Source organism: Podarcis filfolensis, assembly GCF_964270895.1.
Source record: "Podarcis filfolensis genome assembly, chromosome: 2".
In the NCBI taxonomy this organism is placed as follows: Eukaryota; Metazoa; Chordata; class Lepidosauria; order Squamata; family Lacertidae; genus Podarcis; species Podarcis filfolensis.
Window position 1 is genome coordinate 23,542,164 of NC_139605.1, and position 19,674 is coordinate 23,561,837.

Sequence of the window (19,674 nt, forward strand, 5' to 3'; positions counted from 1 at the left end):
TCTCAAACGCCTTGGCTCCCAAACAAATCGGCTCCCAAACGATCGAAACCCGGAAGTGAGTGTTCTAGGTTTCGAACGTTCTTTTTGAAGCCAAACGTCCGACGGGGCTTTCACAGCTTCCTGCAGCCAATCAGAAACTTTGGTTTCCGAATGTTTCGGAAGTCGAACAGACTTCCGGAACGGATTCCGTTCAACTTTCAAGGTACAACTGTACATAGAATGGTGGGTGCCTGGTTTATTTACCACGATAAACAACATGGGCCAAATGCCCTCTAGATGGAAAATGGGTATCATTTTCCCAATTTATAAAAGAAGGAAAAGTTTTTGGATCCTTCCTATCGGCCAGTTAGGTTGTTAGACATCTGCTCAAAGCTATATCCTTGAAATATATTCTTGATATATCCTTTAAAAATTATCAGACTGGTTGCAAAATAACAGCCTTATTCATGACAAACAAGCAGAATTCAGCGGACACGGTACCATTGATTAATGTTTTACTCCGAACCATATTATAAGGAAATATACTAAGAACATTAAGAATAATCTTTCTGTCGCCTTTATTGATCCTTCTGCTGCATTCCTCACTGTTAATCAAAACAGACTATGGGAGAAATTTCAAGTTGCTAACATTGACTGCAGACTTCTGCTATTGATCCAATACAGTAATTATGCAGCAATACAGAAATGAGGGTCAGAATAGGTTTAAATGGTGGTGTGACTGATGCTTTTAAAATGTCACGAGGAGTGAAGCAAGGTTGTATTCTGGCTCCCACTCTTTTTAACTTTTATATTAATGATTTGGTGACATATTGTGCCAATGCAAACTCCCCCTGTCCAGTAATTAGGAAAAGAAAGATCTCAATATTGATGTATGCAGATAATTTAGTGCTCTTCTCTTTTTTTCCAAATTGAAATGCCTTTACTGAGCTTTCACTGGTTTTCTTAAAAACCATAAGAAATGCCTTTACTGAGCTGCGTTTCCAAGACACCTTCTGAGGTCTTAGATGGTTTCCGCAACAAGGTCAACCTTCCTGTTGGTTTTTGTGGTCAACCTCAGGTGGAATAGGTCACTCGTTATCTGTTAGCCTGCCCCTTATACCGTATTGGCCGGAATATAAGCCACACCCGAATATAAGCCGCATCTTTAAAATCGGAGGGGGGAGGGGAGAGGAAAAAGAAAAAATACCTGAATATAAGCCACTCCATTCCTCACTGCTCCGAGCTGCATCCTGGGCGGGTGGGGGGGAGCCACGCTGTGTTGCCGGCGGCCTTTCCCCTTCCTCGCGCTCTCCCATCCTGGCCTTGTGGGAGGATGGGGGACTATGCACGGGGCGGGCGCTGCTTTGCCGCTCTCCTGGCGCTGTTTGCCCCGTGCTCCGGGCTGCGTACCATAAGGTTGTGAATATAAGCCACACTTCAACTTTTCACGGTCGGAATTTGGGGGGAAACTGAGGTTTATATTCAGGCCAATATGGTATAGAGGTACAAGAGATCGCCTTCTGAAATCTTTGTTCGCACAAGCAGGCAGGCAAACCCTGACAGAAATGGTGACAGTAATAGCTTTGTAACACATGTGGCCCACTGTGTACCGGCTGCAAAACATATCAGAAAAAGGAGTCAGATTATATCACTATACAGTGGTACCTCGGGTTACATATGCTTCAAGTTACATATGCTTCAGGTTACAGACTCCGCTAACCCAGAAATAGTGCTTCAGGTTAAGAACTTTGCTTCAGGACGAGAACAGAAATCGTGCTCTGGCAGCACGGCGGCAGCAGGAGGCCCCATTAGCTAAAGTGGTGCTTCAGGTTAAGAACAGTTTCAGATTAAGAACGCACCTCCGGAACAAATTAAGTATTTAACCTGAGGTACCACTGTAAATTGTTGTAGCGGTGCAGAGGTTTAATCTGAAATCAAGCTGGATTTGTGTTTGTTGGGGTCTTCCTCTTGCAAATAGGATTTTAAAAAGGCAAAATACTATTAGAATTGGATCTGTCAGAGATGCACAAGGGAAACTGTTTTAATGCTCAGAAACTTGGCAAAGTCTTTTTTTTTATATTATGGAATTTTATATTAAGGGTTTATGTTCTGTATTAATTTATGAACTATTAGTTACAGTTTTTTGCAAACCCCTTGGAGGTTTTCCTGATTATGCAGCATATAAATCTTGTTAAATAAATAATCTTTCAGTAAACTGAAAGTTAATTTTCAACAGATAATTACATCTATTGTTTTCCGTTAACACAGGGACCCCAAGGTAATAGCTTGGTAGGTTTTGGCTACCCTTTAAAATGACTAGGTAGCCCTGAATTCCTTTCCACCATGGCTTAATCCTTTTTGAAGCCATTGCGCTAGTGATCATCATGCATTGCACGAAGGAAGACTTAGATTCATCCATTTTTTAACTTGGAAATCTTCCTGCAGTATATGCTTCCTAAAGCCTGCTGAACATATTTGATGTTACACTACCTGGAAGAAGAAGAGAAGAAGAAAAAAGAGGGGGGGGGAATCTGAAGATTTCATTACACAGGAGGTCAAACAAGATTATCTTGTTGCTCCTTATCTGACTAAATATATAAAAACATCTCCAGAAAGAATCCAGTGAAAGCAGCAAGGCAAAGGAAATAAGCTTGCACAGCATGGGAGAAGTTCCATTGTTGCGAGTCGGAACCAACTCTAGGCATAAAGCACTTAATAAGAACCTTGCTGTTACCTTTTTCATAGCAATAGTAGGGGATTTGGCCAGTTAATCGCAAGAACCGCAGGGGATGCCGGTGAAAGAACAGTGGAGATCTGTTATTGCCAGTGGCTGTTCCTCCCCCTTTTGTTTTGTTTTTGTCTTCTGGATTTTCCAAAACGTAGATTTTAGCAAAGTTGATGAACGTCAGCAGATTTCACTTTGCTGACTAAAGTGCTTATCTGAAAATGAAATTACCGTATGTCCCTTTTCCTCTAAGGTGTGGTCTGTAAAATCTAAGAAGAGGAGTGTAACACATTAATCCCCAAACGGATGGCAATATGTTTCATGTGGAGTTTGTGAGCTGTTTTAATTTAAAGGGGCCTTGCCCAATTTTGTAAGTGTCAGCTCCAAGATAAGATTTGATGGTAGTATTTGCAGTGGAGTCCTTGCAGTGGAGGATTGTGGTGGCATGACCTCAGGCCAAGGATGTGGCTGTATGATGAGCCTAGAGGTTCCTCCTGCTCCAGAGCCTATGTGGAAGTAATGTAAGCAGGGAGGGTTATCTGGAGCCTGCGTTGCAGATGACTTCTTTCAACAATTCACCCTTATCCCCCCGATTGTGGGGTGTCATGATTCCATGTGGTGGAGAGAGAGAGAGGGAGAGAGAGAGAGAGTGTGTGTGTGTCTCTCTCTCTCTCTCTCTCGCTGTGTGTGTGTGTGTGTGTGTGGAAATAATATAACAAAGCACCTCGCTCACAAATTCTGTAGATTAGAGAAGCCACAGAAGAGAGATACTTTTCCATCCCTTCTAACTTTGGCTATAGCATGGCTATAACTAGCATCTCTCTCTACCTTGCTTGGCAGACCTGAATAAGTCTCTCCTCTTCTGAAGGCTGTACAAATTCTGCAGTTTGCTGAAGAACAAAATGGCTGCTCAAGCCATGATGTTTCCCTCCTCCTTCCTGTAACATGACTTGCCAGGCCCAGGCAGCCCTTTAAACATCCGTGCTTGTGAGCTGCTGCTTCTTCATGCTCTGTGTGGTCTTTTCTCAATGCTGAGAGAAGAATATCATGTAGCCAGGTTGCATGAAGTCTAACTGTATGTCTCTCATAGATCTCAGTGCACCTGAAACCCTCACCTTCACCCTCACCATGGCTGAGACAGTGCTTTTTTTTCTAGAAAAAGAGGTGCCAGAACTCACCAAGAGCATATTCCTCGTTTTCTTAGAATGGCCGTTGGCGCCCACCTGAGAGGTGCCAGAACTGAGTTCCAATCGGTTCCAGCCGAAAACAAGCCCTGGCTGAGGCGACCTCTGTATTTGCCAGCTGTGAGAAGAGGAGGGTGTGAAATTTAAAAGATATCTGTTCTAAGAGTTCTAACACTAACTGTTGCATGTCAGTTGTGCGTGGCCCATTCCTGCACCAAAACCTGTGAATTATCATTTGCTATCGTGGGTAAGGTCTTTGTGTTGCCTTATGTTCCTTAAAGCTGCTCCTATTATTTCCTAAGGTTAAAGAAAAAGGCAGGTAGGAAGGAAAGGTGAATCTGATACCCCTGTTTTCATGATGAGGGATGGACACTGTAATATTTCATGGACTTCATACCACACTTGACAGCATGTTTTCTATGAAGCAAGTCCCTCTGCATTTAAGGAGGCTTGCTCGAGTGTAGGTGGGTATAGGCCCTCACATAGTTTTCTTTTCCCTTTAATAATGGAATGTTTTCAAAGCAACCTCCAAATTCTTACAGTCACAGAGGAATGCTTGACAAAGGTATGGCAGGACTGCTGAAAGGTAGCCCAAGAAGATTGGGTGTGTTTATTCGTTTGTTGTTCCCTCAATTGCTATATATATTTTTATATCTGCGCATTTCAAATGGGTTCACCCCTGTTTGTCACTTTAGAGTTGTTTCACTAGTAACAGGAAGGTTGTTTCAAGGAATAATTTTTCAGCATATGTGCAACTGATCTACCAGTTCTAGCTGGGCACACACCAAGTTTGTGAAAACAGTATGTATATTATGTTAATTACTTGCACTTGAAATATGCAATTTGGTGCGACTTCTGGCTTGTGATATATATCTGATGTAGAAATATCGTTCCAGTGCTGAACAAGTTGCTCACCTTTGCTCCACATGAAATAAATCATATTTGGCACTTGCTTTAGCTATCAGTCTAGTCCAGCTGATGAAGATTTGATCTGGACTTGGCAGACCTGATCTGAATACCAAACACACTGTGAATTTATAGTCACACTCTCTGAGCCGTACTTGTCAGGGTGGATGAACTGACCATTATAGAAAATGGTTTGCATGCTAAAGGGGTTAGAAAGATGTTAGAATTTCGGCAAATATGACAGCTGGTGGAATCAAGTGGCTAGAGTGCCAAGAGGTCTGAATTCAAATTCATGCTCAATTCATGAATCCATTGGGCCATCTTGAACAGAGAACGGCCTTGCCGTCTATTTCTTATATAAATATCGGGCAGTCCCATCAGGGAAGGAGAGCTGTATAAAGAGTCTGTCTATGTAACATACGTTAAAATGTTAAAAATACTAGAGAGTGTGGAACATTTGAGATCTTCTAACATTTTTGTGTAGAATCATAAAATCACAGAATTGTAGATTTGGAAGGAACCCCAAAGGCCAACTAGGCCATCCTCCTGCAATGCAGGAGTCTCACCTAAATCATACATTACAAGTAGCCATCCAACCTTTGCTTGAAAGCCTCCAGAGAAGGAGAGTCCACCACCTCTGGCAGAAGTCTGTTCCACTGCTGAACAGCGCTTACTGCCCAGCAGTGGCTAGGTCCTGATTTGGCTTGGAGTGCAACATTGGGAAGGGGTGGAGGGAGTAAGGCATCAATACACACATCAGCAATGGGTTCTGCAAGGTTCTGCAGCTGCCCAAGGATGCCGGTTCCTGATGCTGGTCCTAAGTGTGCCAATGCACTAAGAATGAAAGAAGAGTCTGCTGGATCAAGCCAAAGGCCCATTTGGTCCAACATCCAGTTATCACAGTGGCCAATCAGGAGAAGCCTGCAAGCACTTTCCCCACTTGTGACATTCAGAGACTTGTCGCCTCCCACAGAGGAAGTAGAACCAAGCCATCGTGGCTAGTAGCCCATGTGTTTAAGGAGCTTTCTTTAAGTAGCGGGAAACCAAAATCACAGGATATGGCTGGAGGCGTGTAAAATAGATTCTGACTAATTTGTGTTGCCCATCACTTTAAAGTCACACCATTTTGCTTCTGCTTTTATTTTTACAGAGAAAGAGACCTTCTTGGACCCTTTCGTCTTAAGGGAAGTCCTGCCAGCATCTCTGGGAAGTTATTATCGGTATACAGGGTCACTGACTACCCCTCCGTGCAGTGAGATTGTGGAATGGATTGTTTTTCGCATGCCTGTTCCTATCTCTTATCACCAGGTAGGTTTGAATCCACAAAGAGTTTGCCTGGTTCATTGTTTTTTTACTCCTTGCTTTTTCCCACCCAGTCCCTGATACTTAAGCTGCATCTAGATTTCCGATCCTTTTCATTTTGGGCATGGCCCATAAAATTGAATTTTTAGGAGGAGGAATGCACAAAAAAATATTGTTGATGGAAAAGGAAGTTGGCTAATTTTGTTTTATTGTTCTCTGAGCATGAGCCGCTCGACACGAGAAGATAATAGAACATGACATTCTATTTCCTTCCAAATGATCTTAGCTATTATCATTCTGTTCAGATACATTTGAACTCTGGTCTAAATATTTACACAGAATCCTTTCTTCTTTCACTCTCTTCATGTTTCTTCCGTGACACTCAGCTAAGTACACAGACACAGATTTAGTAGTTTGGGCTAATTACGTAAGGAAAGTAATGCTTTAGTTAATTTACCAACTTTGTCTGTTGTTGTTTTTACAACATCACAAAGCTGCCATTAGTGTGCCTCTGGAACGAGAACCTTAAAATGAATGCATAGGAGGCCTTGCTGTAGATCAAGGCAGTGAGTGGCATTTTCATTGAGAGACATCCCTGAGTAATAACGTGGAAATATGCAGCTAAATGTTTAACAATTAAAAAGGCTTTGACATTTAAAACCTTTGTTTTCAAAATGTCTCCTTGCTAAAGTCTACCCTGCCTTTTATTTGCTTGTGTTAATACACCTCATTGCAACAGAGGCATCTGAGAGGGAACTGCTCATGTAAAAAGTCACTTGATCTTACCGAATGAATGAGTGTAAATATTCAATAGCTCCCCCTTGACAGAGGTAGATGAACGCAACAAGTCAACAGTGAAGCCCACTGATTCTCAGTTGTTTTACTCAGAGGACACTCCAAATCATTTACCTTTTCCCAGTTTCTTGCCCTGTCCTGTCTCCAGAATCCACGGCTGTCAAGAAATGGATTAGATCTAATCAACAGGTGTATTTTCTGTTTGCTGCTGGAGTTCAGAGTTTTGGATACTGGGCATTTTTGATCACTTCTAAAACTGAATAATCTTGTGCTGCCTGTATAGATGAACACCGGTTTCAATCTACTCATGCTCATATTAAATGCCAGCAAACTTTGGCTTCTGTATCACCAGTGAGTCAAAGCTATAACAATTCAGTAGCTCAGTTCATAAATGTCATATCTGCTAGACCCCACCGACCCTTGTCAAATAATCTCTGTTTAATTTGGGAAGTACCGTATTTTTTGCTCTATAAGACTCACTTTTTCCCTCCTAAAAAGTAAGGGGAAATGTTTGTGCGTCTTATGGAGCGAATGCAGGCTGCGCAGCTATCCCAGAAGCCAGAACAGCAAGAGGGATTGCTGCTTTCACTGCGCAGCGATCCCTCTTGCTGTTCTGGCTTCTGAGATTCAGAATATTTTTTTTCTTGTTTTCCTCCTCCAAAAACTAGGTGCGTCTTGTGGTCTGGTGCGTCTTATAGAGCGAAAAATACGGTATACAATTGGTAAAACATGGGTAGCAAAAGGTCTAAGCTGCCACATAGTGGGCATTTTGGAGACTCATAGATATAATATTTGCTCCACCACCATCCCGCCTTGCTAAGTCAATAGGTGAGAAGAATAGGGGAAGAAATAATAATAATAATAATAATAATAATAATAATAATAATAATAATAATTTTATTATTCATACCCCACCCATCTGGCTGGGTTTCCCCAGCCACTCTGGGTGGCTTACAGAATATATAAAACATAATAAAGCATCAGACATTAAAAACTTCCCGATACAGGGCTACCTTCAGATGTCTTCTAAAAGTTGTATAGTTCTTTATCTCCTTGACATCTGAAGGGAGGGTGTTCCACAGAGAGGGTGCCACTGCTGAGAAGGCCCTTAGTAGATTAACATATTTTTAAAAATAAATAAATCCTGAGTTTGTCCCTTGTAGCATATATCTCAAAGTGTGTTTCTCTCGTTATGATGAACTCATCATTTTTAATCTACTTGTACTTTTCAAAGCTGGATTCATAAGATTTTTAGTAGCTTTCAGCTGCCTAGCTTAAGTTGAGATCACTAAAGGCTTGGCATTCTTCTTTGGAGAGAGCACTCCACAACTGGGGCACTACAGTGGTGCCTCGCAAGACAAAATTAATTCGTTCCGCGAGTCTTTTTGTCTTGCGAGGTTTTTCGTCTTGCGAAGCACGGTCAGTCGCAACTGCACCTCTTCAAGCGGTTTTAAGAAAAAGGAAACAAACTCGCAAGACGTTTTCGTCTTGCGAAGCAAGCCCATGGGGAAAATCGTCTTGCGAAGCAACTCAAAAAACGAAAAACTCTTTCGTCTTGCGAGTTTTTCGTCTTCCGAGGCATTTGTCTTGCGAGGTACCACTGTACTTCCATATATCCTCTCTTTTATGGGAACAAATCACCCCACTCCAGAGCAGGAGGTACATAAAGAAGGACACCGGCTAAGTATCTTAACTTGCTGGTAGGCTGGTATGGCAGAAGATGGTCCTTCAAGTTCTCCACCTCCAAGCCTTTTAGCTAATATGCAGCTGTCCCATTTTTATACCTTACTTTCCTGGCTACTACAATGAGTCCCTCGTCTCATAATCTAAAACCGATTGAAGCATAATTCAGGGAACTCACAGAGCCCAGCCTTCCTAGCTGCAGCCAGGAACACATCTTTGCTTGAAAAATGTAAGCTGCTGCCACTGTTATTATTCATTCCATTAGTTTTCCTCTGAAATTTTTTTTTTTTTCATATTCACCACAGCCCACTTCAGGAAAGTGTTTACACACTTTTATACCTCTGTGGGTTACAGGTTGTCGGCGTTTTAATGAAATGTTTGACTTGACAGAGTTTGCCAACGCAAATACATAAAAATGCAGTCTACATATGCAATCGCATTATACATCCTGGAAAATATATTGCCATTTTTATAGGTTGGTTCTGGAAATGTATTAGAAACAAATACGGTCTGATCTTGAACAACCTGGTGCTTTCAAGGGCCTGGACATTTTGGGTAAAAATCAAAATTGCTTCATCAGTTTCACTCATGAAGGTAGTTCTTCAAGCAATGGAAAATAAATGAATTTTTAAAGTGTTTGTCAAAAACAATTGCAAGCTTGGTGTGTGTGTGTGTGTGTGTGTGTGTGTGTGTGTGCACGCACACACACACACACACACACACACATGCTTTTCATTGCACATGGCCTTCTTTTGCCCAGTTTTCTATGACTTGTAATTGGACCTAAGTGCAGACGATCTTTTCTCTTAGAGATGAAATCTGGCACAGCAAAGAGCTGTGTCAGACATGTGGTTCAGTGCCTTTGCCAGCTTGAGGCTCTTGTTGCTTTGGATTATTATTACCCTAAGGTCCCAGGGTGGGTTACGACAGCTAAAAGACAATATTAAAAAACAGTCTAAAACCACTTATAGTCTAAGAAATAAGGTGGGTCCTAAAAATCTACATCTCACATGTGAAAAGCCAAGGTAAAGAAGTGCATCTTCTCCGTCTTCCGAAAACTGTGTTATGAAGTTACCCTATGCACCTCTGTGGTGAGGGAGTTCCACAACTTGCAACTCCAGCACAACCTCTTGGCTGGCTGATGTTGATGAGAGTTGTCATCCAAAACAGCTGGAGGGCACCAGGTTGGCAAAGGCTGAAGTGGAGCATTAGGGAGCTCGAAAGGAGCAAGATCCATTTCCAGCTTTGCTCCTATCTTCAGAGCGGTAGTCGTCCCCCTCAATCCCTCTTTTTAGCCCCTTCCTCATTCTGTCCATCTAGCGCTAAGTTTGTTATCTCTGTGTGGCAGGGCCAAGCTTTTATAGTATCTACAGCTTGCAGCACAATAGGTCCCTCTACTCTAGCAACCGCTGGCCCTTCTAGATACTGCTGTAAACACAAATAATGGAAAGATGGAATGGCTGTGTGCTGAGCTGTGATTTGTGTATTGAATGTGTGCCCCTCTTCTGCAGGATAATAGTAAAACACACATACACAAAGCCTTATAAAACAAAAGAGGGGGCTGTATATATCTGTAAGTACATACAGTACAGAGAGGCTAGGAAAGAATATTTTTCTTGCCTCCTCCAGACACTAACTTTGTAGAGGGTTTCTAAAGTGTTTGCTCGCTTGGCAGGCTAAAAATGGGGCTAGATAAAGCTGTTGGCAGTGATTTCAGCGGGCAGCCTGGTTTCCTGTTTGATTTATCAGTCTTGGCATCAGTACTTCCTGCCATTTTGCATTCTTATCAGCTGCCCAGATTTTGCCACATTGGTTTTCCCCCCCTAATTAATGCCCCCCTCCTTTCCCCCCTTCCTTTTTCTTTCCCCTCATGCTGGTTTGCTACATTCAGCTGGAAGCGTTCTATTCCATATTTACCACGGAACAGCAAGACCACGTCAAGTCTGTGGAATACCTGAGGAATAACTTCCGGCCTCAGCAGAGCCTCAACAACAGGGTAGTTTCCAAGTCTGCTGTGAAGGACGCTTGGAGCCAAATTACAACCAGCAGCTTTGAAAACCCACTTGGCACTGAAGCCTCCAAAGGTAGAATGGGGTACACCATTTAAAACAAGGGGAAATGTTGTGCCTTTAGCTCTTTTGGGGGTTTTTCTTCACACGAGCTATTCAGGGTTGCATAAATATACTGTTGCACTTTTCTGCGAATATGCTTTGTTTAAAAAGCACATCTCCGACCCTCCTGCCCTCCAGATGAACCACTGTTGTGAGCCCATCAGACGTGTCCAGGAAATCAGACTTGTACTGCCACAATCTAAAGCAGGAGGTTAGGTTGAGGGTAAGGTATTAGGGAACCTCAGCAAGATAAGAGGCTCTTCCGGACTGTTGCATTAATAATCTGAATGGAAAACACTTGGACACCGCTCTTAAGCAATGCTGTGACATTTCATGCTGCTTTGGTATATACAGAAGGTTCTGCTTGTGAACCTTGATTTCACAAAAAGACAAAAATGTGATGTTCCTAACATGGGAGGCTTGTGTCCCCCCCAATTTTATTTTATTTTAATAATTGTGATCTGATGGGATGCCAACTTTATCGGTCATAGACAAAGGCCATCACAGCTTAAAACAAACACAAGACAACCATTCTTTTCTTGGGGTAGTAGTAGCTCCTGCCACGTCCAATGCGTACACTGATATTTCAGGCTTTACAGAGGGCCCACGTTTTGCTAAGCATTTATTTCCGTAAAAGTGCTGAAAAGCAGAAACCTTAAATGAAGCACACTTTCTGCTTAAGTTGCTTTTTTAGATTTTCCATGTCTTTGGGATGCTGTCACACTGATCGTCCCGCTGGCTTCAGGAGGCAGTTTTGTTTCGTAATGAAAATTATTGAGGTTTCCTGAGGAATCCCTAATTTAATTAGCAAATCAATCAATGAATGAATTATATTGTTTCCCAAAGCTTCTGAAATTTAAAATCCCATAAAAGGTAGTATATTGTTGCTGTTATTATTCATTTCTCTACTGCTTTATAGTTTTAAGGAAAAAAATCTCAAAGCGACTTACTGCATTAAAAGATCAAATAGAACAATCCAGAATAAAACATTGCTGAAGTAAGTCAAGCTAAAAGTGTACATTCAATGCAACACATTTAACAGGAAGCTAAAATACTATCTTAAAAGATTTCAAAATAAAACGTTACAAAGGAAGTCGACTACAGAAAGCACATTTAATGCAGCAAAGTCAACAAAAGGAAAATCCTAAACATTTCAAAAGAAAACATTACTAAAGGAAGTCAGATGTAAAATGCACATTTAAAGCAACATAGTTGGGAAGAAAATAAAAAGTTACCATAAGCACTGAACCTGTCTGCTGCTGTTACTGCCAATTCTGCCAATCATGGTGAGTGATTGGAAACTCAGATTGGAAACTGTGGAAACTCAGGCTCAATGACTTGGGTCTGCACTAAGAATCAGCCAAGATGGCCTCTGGCCTCTTCAGCAGCCTGAGCTTTTGTAGCTGGAGTCACTGAGGGTCCTGTCTTTCCAGGCCAGGTGGGAAAAGGCCTACAAGGCAGGGAAGAAGTCTTTCAGGACTCACAACCATGACGGTCCCTATTGATATATATAGCTCAATCTGCTATGTAGATAGATATACCTATACTGTACTAACTCACACACTTGCTGAGGCACATGGACCCAATGTATCATGGGACACACCCCATGTGAGGTCAGTATGCAAACTGGCCTCACAAGCTTTGTGGCATGTCCTGAAAAGGCATGCAGCCTGCCTCATGGAGATTAGACATAAACAAAGCAAGCAGGCTCTGTGAGCCTTCCTTTCCCCCCAGGGAACCCAGATAGCGAGGGGCTGTGGAGAGTTGTTATTCACTCCACATGCACCGACACGTACATATGTGCACATAAACAAAGCTTTGGGGAAAGCGGTCGAGATCACAAGTGAGCTGAAAAATATGGTTAATCAAAAAATGTAGCATGCTCAGGCCTAATAATGACACTCTGGTTATGAGTGTTTGGAGCCGGTGTTGTATCATTGTCAGGAAGCATTAATATTTATTGGCTGTGGGTTGCTCACCTCAGGGGCACTAATGAAAGGTAATAGCTTGCATTATAAGAAAGTGACAAAATGGGCTTCTTTTTTGTTTTGAGAGCAGCCCCGGTGCCTCGGTAACATGTTGCACAGTATTCGAGAAGCTTTACCACTTGGGGTGAATGCCTGGATAGAGTTCATCTCGATCGATGGTGTGGAAATGATGAAACAGCCGTATCATCAAGTGCTCAGTGCTTCTGGCCACACTGCCTTTTTCTGGCTCCACACTCGTTTCCAGGCTGAAAACAGCTCTATAGTGCTAGGGATGGTTACAGCCATAAAGAATTCAGAACAGGGCTGGGGACCCATGGTACTCTAGATGGGACAGGATTCCAGTTTCCATCAGCCCCAGCCAGCAGGGCCAGTGGCCCAGGAGAATAGGAACTGCAGTTGAGGAAGGCCTATGTCAGGAGGACCATAGGTTTCCCAATCCCTGGCATGGACAGAGTCCACATACAGCTGCTGCAGTACTGACATGATGCTCTTTCTCCAGATGAGAAGTGTGTGACAAACTGGGAACTTTTAAATCTGTGCTATGCTGCCTCGTATTGAGGCACCGAGAGCTGTAGGTCAGATGGTTCCTCAGGCTATGATACCTCCTCAGGCTCCAGAGTGACTCCACCCAGACTCTTCTCTGTCAGGCTTAGTCTTTGCCTGGGTAACAGTCAGCCTTGTTAGCATTGACTCTCGTATCTACAGCATAAGAGTTTCTCAATTACAGGTCTTCCTGTTTGCTTAGATTTTCCCTCAGATCCTTGTCCCAGGGGCTCAGGTCTGTTGTTTTCCAGCTCTCTAAATCTGTATAATGCCCATCATCAGAGAAGAGTGTGGTGTTGCTACTGAGGCGGCCCATTTTCTCTTCTAACTTTAACGCACCAAAAAAGCAACTGCCGTAGTGTCATAACTCTTCCCAGCCTGGGAATTTGCTGTGATGGATAAGGAGCTATGGAGGCTGCTTTTTGCAGGAGATGCTAATTATATGCCGTTTATGGTTAAAATATGCTTGGGGTTAAAATATATTTGTGGTTAACATACACTTGCCCAGTACAGGAAGCCAATTTGCCAAGGGGTTGAGGTGAAGAAGTCTTACCCCAGTTTTTACTACATGCTAAAATGCATGGTAGGGGAGAAAAATCCCACCACGTGTCCATTAATCCATTTGCCAAAGCAGAGGCATGTTAGACATCTTTGCCACTTGGTAAGCTCATCATCTATTCTTCATTGCTGAGCATGGATGTGAACTTGGGTCTCCACAGTGCTGATCCTTTAAACCAAAACTACTGATTTGCATCATAAAGTGCCTGGTCAAAGGCTCTTGAAGTCTTGGACGAGGTGCATCACATTGATTCATATTCTCCATGCATAGAACATTAAGTAGCTGACTGATTCCATTCTGGGCAAAGGCGTCTCTGAGGTCTGATTCACACAAAATGTTTTTGCATGGTTTATGTCATTGACCCAACTGAATTATTGCAGTGATACTGTGACATTTATAGTCGCAAGCACAGCACATGCAGCTTCCCATGTGATTTGTGTGGCTCAGCCTGAATTAGGAAACTTTCTGCAGCGCATATTCTGTTTATTTTATATTTATCTTATTTTATAGCTTTCTGTCCCAGCCTTCCTCCAAAATGGAGCACAGGGTATTTTTCCCCAGTCTTCAGAAGAAAAAGGCCCCCAGAGCAGCTTGCCAAACGTCACCCACCGATAAGACAGCCCCTGCCCCCAAGCTTATCATCTTAAAGACACAACACAAAAGGAAAAGAGGTTGTGGGGGAAGGAGGTGAGATATAGCAAACTTGGGTACTGTTTCTTAGTTACATAACCCTTGTCATGAGCAACTGGAATTAAAAGATTTCAGAGAGAGGATCCTAAAGTTGCTGTTCTCCCTGCACAGTTGAAGGAGAAGCCCTGCAGTTCCATCATTCTCCCTGTCTTATATTAGAGCCGCATGGAATGGCTTCTGTAGATGATGGTGCTAGAAGGATCTTTGGTAGGCAGCAGTGGTAGGCAAAAGTGCCTTGATGAACCCTTAGCAGTCAGAATAAACAATACTGGGCTGGGTAGATCAATAGTCAGCATAAGGCAGATTCTTTGGTAATCTCAAACATATGCTGGAGATGTTTCACTAGTATGTCTAGTACAGGCTTCCTCAAACTTGGCCCGCCAGATGTTTTTGGCCTACAACTCCCATGATCCCTAGCTAGCAGGACCAGTGGTGAGAGATTATGGGAACTGTAATCTCAAAACATCTGGAGAGCTGAGTGAGGAAGCCTGGTCTAGTACAACATGACAAAGATCACCATGTCAAAATGATCTGTGAATTCAGGTCGCCAAGACCAAATGGGAGCTAGGATTTGAGCCCAGATCTCCGGGTGTCTTGGCGACAGCTGATGGCGTTTTGCTCCATCTTAGACCGAGCAGCTATTTGAGCTCTCCACCCCTATGCCTTGTGAATTATGCCAGCGCAGATTTCTGTCCTCCCCCTGCCCACCAGTAGTGAACTGACAGAGCTGTTATATGAAACCACACACTCTGGAATAGTTCTGTTTCCTGGGTGGCTGGGCAATTTCTCCCAGGGACACCCCTATTCTGTCCTTTAGTGGAGCACATGGGATGATGATTGCTCATTTCAGGCCAGCTTGTCCTTGAGTGGCTGCTTGTGGTTAAGACTCTGTCTGCAGTGACAAATGGGATGCCGTTCTCTCAGGCTTGGTTGGCGTGCTAAGTGGACAACAAGCTCTAGGTGCATTTTTGCAAACTTGGAAAAAAAAATACGCTCTCCCAGGGTTTCCAGTCTGAAATGAATTGTCATGCCTCCCTCTGAAGGTGACAGGGCTGGCTTGTATTTGTTGCTGAGAGACAGCAATGTGACTCTCCTGCAGCCTTTGCCTCAGCAAAGGTGAGGGAGGAAACGAAATGGCTGATCTGCTGCACATCCCGAGCTGCTGACATATAAATGAAATGACTTGAAGTCAAAATCCATGAGCAGAAGAAGCTCAGCTTGTTTATTCAACTCCTAACATCACTACATCCCTCTGTGGTGTCATCCATTCACAAAAGCACTGTGGACATAGATTTTTTTTTTTTTTACTGGCAAACAAAAATAGAAGAGCTTTGGTCACACACTGACTAACATCCTTGTTGATGGTGTCAGAGAATAACAGCAAAAGTATCAGGGTGCATTTGCACTGGTCCGTGTATGTGTGTGTGTGTGTGTGTGTAGAAACTGCACTTGTTGTTCCTGGGATTGAGCACCCCTTTCTCACAGTGGCCATCCAGATGCCTGTGGGAAACTGGCAAGCAGGATCTGAGCACAAAAGCCCTTGTGCTTCCAGCAACTGGTATTCAGACGCATTACTGCCTCTGTGTTTAGCACTCCCTGTTCACATTTCACCTGAGTCATGAACTCACTGCATGTCCTTAGGCCCTGGAGAGCTGCGACCGGTCAGAGCAGACCAGCCTTCCCCAAACTAGTCCACTCCAGATATCATTGGACTACTGCAACTCCCGTGTCTGACTGGGGATGATGGGAGTTGTAGTCCAACAACATCTGGAAAGCACTAGGTTGAGGAAGGTTGGAGCAGACAGTGCTGATCTCAGTGGATCAATAGTCTACGAGGCAGCTTCCTATGTTTTGGATGTCTGCTTTTCTGAAGTATTTATTCATGTCTCTTGTGGAAGTACCCTTATCATTTGTGACCTGTACCAGATCCGGATTCTTATCTTTCTGCCCTTTTTCTGAACTCTTTCAAGTACTCCATCCTCCAGCCAAGATCCTTGCCTCCTTCCCAGCCTCCTAGTTCCCTTAGTCTTGGTCCAATTCTACCCTTATCTTTCCCCACAACTGAGTCGCCACTTTCTGTTCTCACATGTCTGGAGATAGGAATTCTGGTTTGGCGAGACAGTATTTTCATTCAGACTTGGAATATTCAGGAAAATCTTTCACAGCAGATGAAATGCAGACCCACCTGCTTACATTTTTGCCGGTAGAAGTGATTTTGTCACCGCTGTGCTACAATTAACAAAGAAAGCTTAGCCCCTTCCCAGAGATAGTATGTCAACAGGTACAGGGATGGTGCTTGGCAGCCATTTCTGCTGCTTTGAATTGCTATGAGTTCGTATTGAATTTTATTACTCGAATGAAATGATTTGTTTATTGCCTTATTTATATGCTGTTGTGGCTTTTATATGATTATAGTGATTATAATGTTGCTTTTTAATGTTGTTGTTGTGAGACGGTTTGAGCTTAGCTTTGTTGTTGGAAAAGCAGCAAACAAATATTCCAATCTGACCAATAAAAAAATATATCAAGAAGGCTATGAAAGGGTCCTTAGCAGTTTGATCAGTTGGTTTTCCAGACTTTTATGGTTCTTACTGTGAGTCTACAGTAAGCCTTTTTTTATTTTCCAGAGCATGTTGTTTTATTTTCTGTCTCCTGTCACTGTAAATCAAGACTGACTCTTAAAATTGTCAACAAGGTGAAAACGTGACTTCTTTGCAGCATTTTAGATCTGAAAGTGATGTGCAAATCTGATCTGGCAGTCAGAATAACCTGAACTTGTATATGATTTATTGATCCTGGACTGACAAGTAGTAAATAAAGCCACACATCCCATATTAAGTAATGGAGAATGGCCACAACCCACTTTAGTGCCATAGACTTTTATTTTCTTTTTATGGCACTACTCCAGAGTAAGTGGGCTGTGGATTACAGACAGGCACTCTTGCTTTTCAACATTTATTAGTGTCTGTCAATGAAACCAGCATAATGTTGCTCATAATAATGCCAGCAAATCATCACTGCACTGTCAAGGTGTGATTCAACTCCAGGGCCAAGGTCTGGAGGTATTCCTGCTGTTGATCTAGATTCCCCAACAATGCATGCCCATCAGTGGGGAATCTAAATGCAAAACATAGGAGGTGCCCATAAACTGGCAGAAGCTAGGCGCCTCTAGGAATAAATGTCTGCAGACATTTCCTTCTGAAAATCAGAGAGTAATTTGCTCTGCACGTGAGGATTTGCTCTTTTGGAGGTGCTTTCATGGAGCAGTGCCAGCTGCAGGTTTTCAGGGCTTTAAAAAGGTTTTTTTTTTCTTTTTTAAGGTCTTGCCTTTAGAAATATAAGCAGGGCCTACAGTCTCAAACGTTTTACAGCAAAAGGGACAATTTGAGGAGGATATAGACATGCAGTGAGGCATTCTTCTTGTACTGTCCTGACAATTTATGGTTATTTAAATCCATTTTGTAGCAAAGGGGATTAGGGTCACACTGTAAACTTTGGTTGAGGCTGAGCTGTATCTAATTTGTGTACTTCATTTAGGCCTTTGCTCAGCTGGAAGTGAGGTGTTGCAGGGTTTGACGGATAGACACTCAAATCCAAGCAAACTGCTCCACCACAGCTGCATCTGGTCTGTGGAATCAAGTGGACACTTCAGTTTGAATTATTAGACTCCTAAGAATCTCAAATCCTTTGCACACATCAGTTAAGGTGCATCATGAATGTGTAATGGGGGGGCAGCAAGATCGTGGCCCACCTGACCCCAGGGAGGGGGCAGCTCACTTAATTGGATTCAATGTATGGTGTGGTGGTGATGCCCAAGGTAAAGGTAAAGGGACCCCTGACCGTTAGGTCCAGTTGTGACCGACTCTGGGGTTGCGGCGCTCATCTCGCTTTATTGGCCGTGGGAGCTGGTGTACAGCTTCCAGGTCATGTGGCTAGCATGACTAATCTGCTTCTGCCAAAACCAGAGCAGCGCACGGAAACAACGTTTACCTTCCCACCGGAGCAGTACCTATTTATCTACTTGCACTTTGACGTGCTTTCGAACTGCTAGATGGGCAGGATCTGGGACTGAGCAACGGGAGCTCACCCTGTCTTGGGGATTCGAACTGCCGACCTTCTGATCGGCAAGCCCTTGGCTCTGTGGTTTAGACCACAGCGCCACCTGCGTCCCTGATGCCCTATGTACACATACCTAATTGTGGCTGTTTCTTACTAAGCAAAATGAGGCATAAGAATTGCAGGTTATTGAGCCTTCACAGGTTGGCATCTAAAGTGGAGAGGCAAACTAGACCCAGGGTGTCTTTAAAATAAATAATATAAAAAAATCACACACATATGATTGAGAATTAGGAGTTCTTCATTCCCCTGTAGATCTTTACCTTCAGTATCTCTGATTTAGGGTGATAAATTGTTGTTTATAGAAGTATATTTGTTATATCATTTCCAAAGCTTTGGGGCTCATTAACTGTGCTGTTGCAAGCTTCACAACACTTACCCGAGTGTCCCCCGAGGGGTCCTCTTGACATCAGAGTTCTCCGCCGCAGATGCCTGATTGCCTCCCCAAAGGTGCCAGATTGCCCTTCGCCAGAGCCTCACATGGCGCTGCTTGTCACCCGTGGGGATTTGCCTTCAAGTGCCACCTTTAATTGTGATCCTAGACTTAGTTAATGAAGAGTTATAGTTTTACTACATTAGCACCTACCAAGTGGCGTTGACTCTAAATCGGCATCTGTGATATTTCTCAAGTATTCCACACAAATTCTCTCTTCTCCCCCTTCAGTATTTACATCCTCGTCACATGCTTCCTTTTCATAATGTACCTTGCATCGTGTTGGCACATCAGTAAGATTCTAATCACATCTTTCAGTGTGGTCCCTTTGGATTTTTCCATTATTATTATTATTATTATTATTATTATTATTATTATTATTATTTTAAGGTACATCATGTGTGGATTTCAGATTTCTGCTGCCTTGTCATCTATTTTTCCTTCTCACCATTTCCTTCATTGGTACAGTTTCATTGACGTGTCAACCTGAGAACAGGGCCTGGTGTCGTCATTGTCTATATATAGTTTTTTGTTAATTGCATGACGGCTAAGTATCTTGTGTGATAATGCCCCCACACCTCTGTCCTTGTTCTCCTTCTAAATCACTTACCTCTGAAACTTGAGAGGTAAAAGGAAGCTACAGTGCATGTGTACGAAATA

At 42.9% G+C, this 19,674-nt stretch overlaps 1 protein-coding gene across 6 annotated transcripts in view; it reads left to right on the forward strand.

Moving 5' to 3' along the window:
* The window catches only part of PTPRG (protein tyrosine phosphatase receptor type G), a 538,241-nt gene that overhangs the window by 416,217 nt on the left and 102,350 nt on the right, over window positions 1-19,674 (forward strand). For all 6 annotated transcript variants that reach the window (XM_083600381.1, XM_083600382.1, XM_083600384.1 and 3 more), the window contains exons 7-8: window positions 5,945-6,102; window positions 10,466-10,658. In XM_083600381.1, coding sequence (XP_083456507.1) covers window positions 5,945-6,102; window positions 10,466-10,658 — 351 coding nt within the window. The remainder of the gene's footprint in view (window positions 1-5,944; window positions 6,103-10,465; window positions 10,659-19,674) is intronic.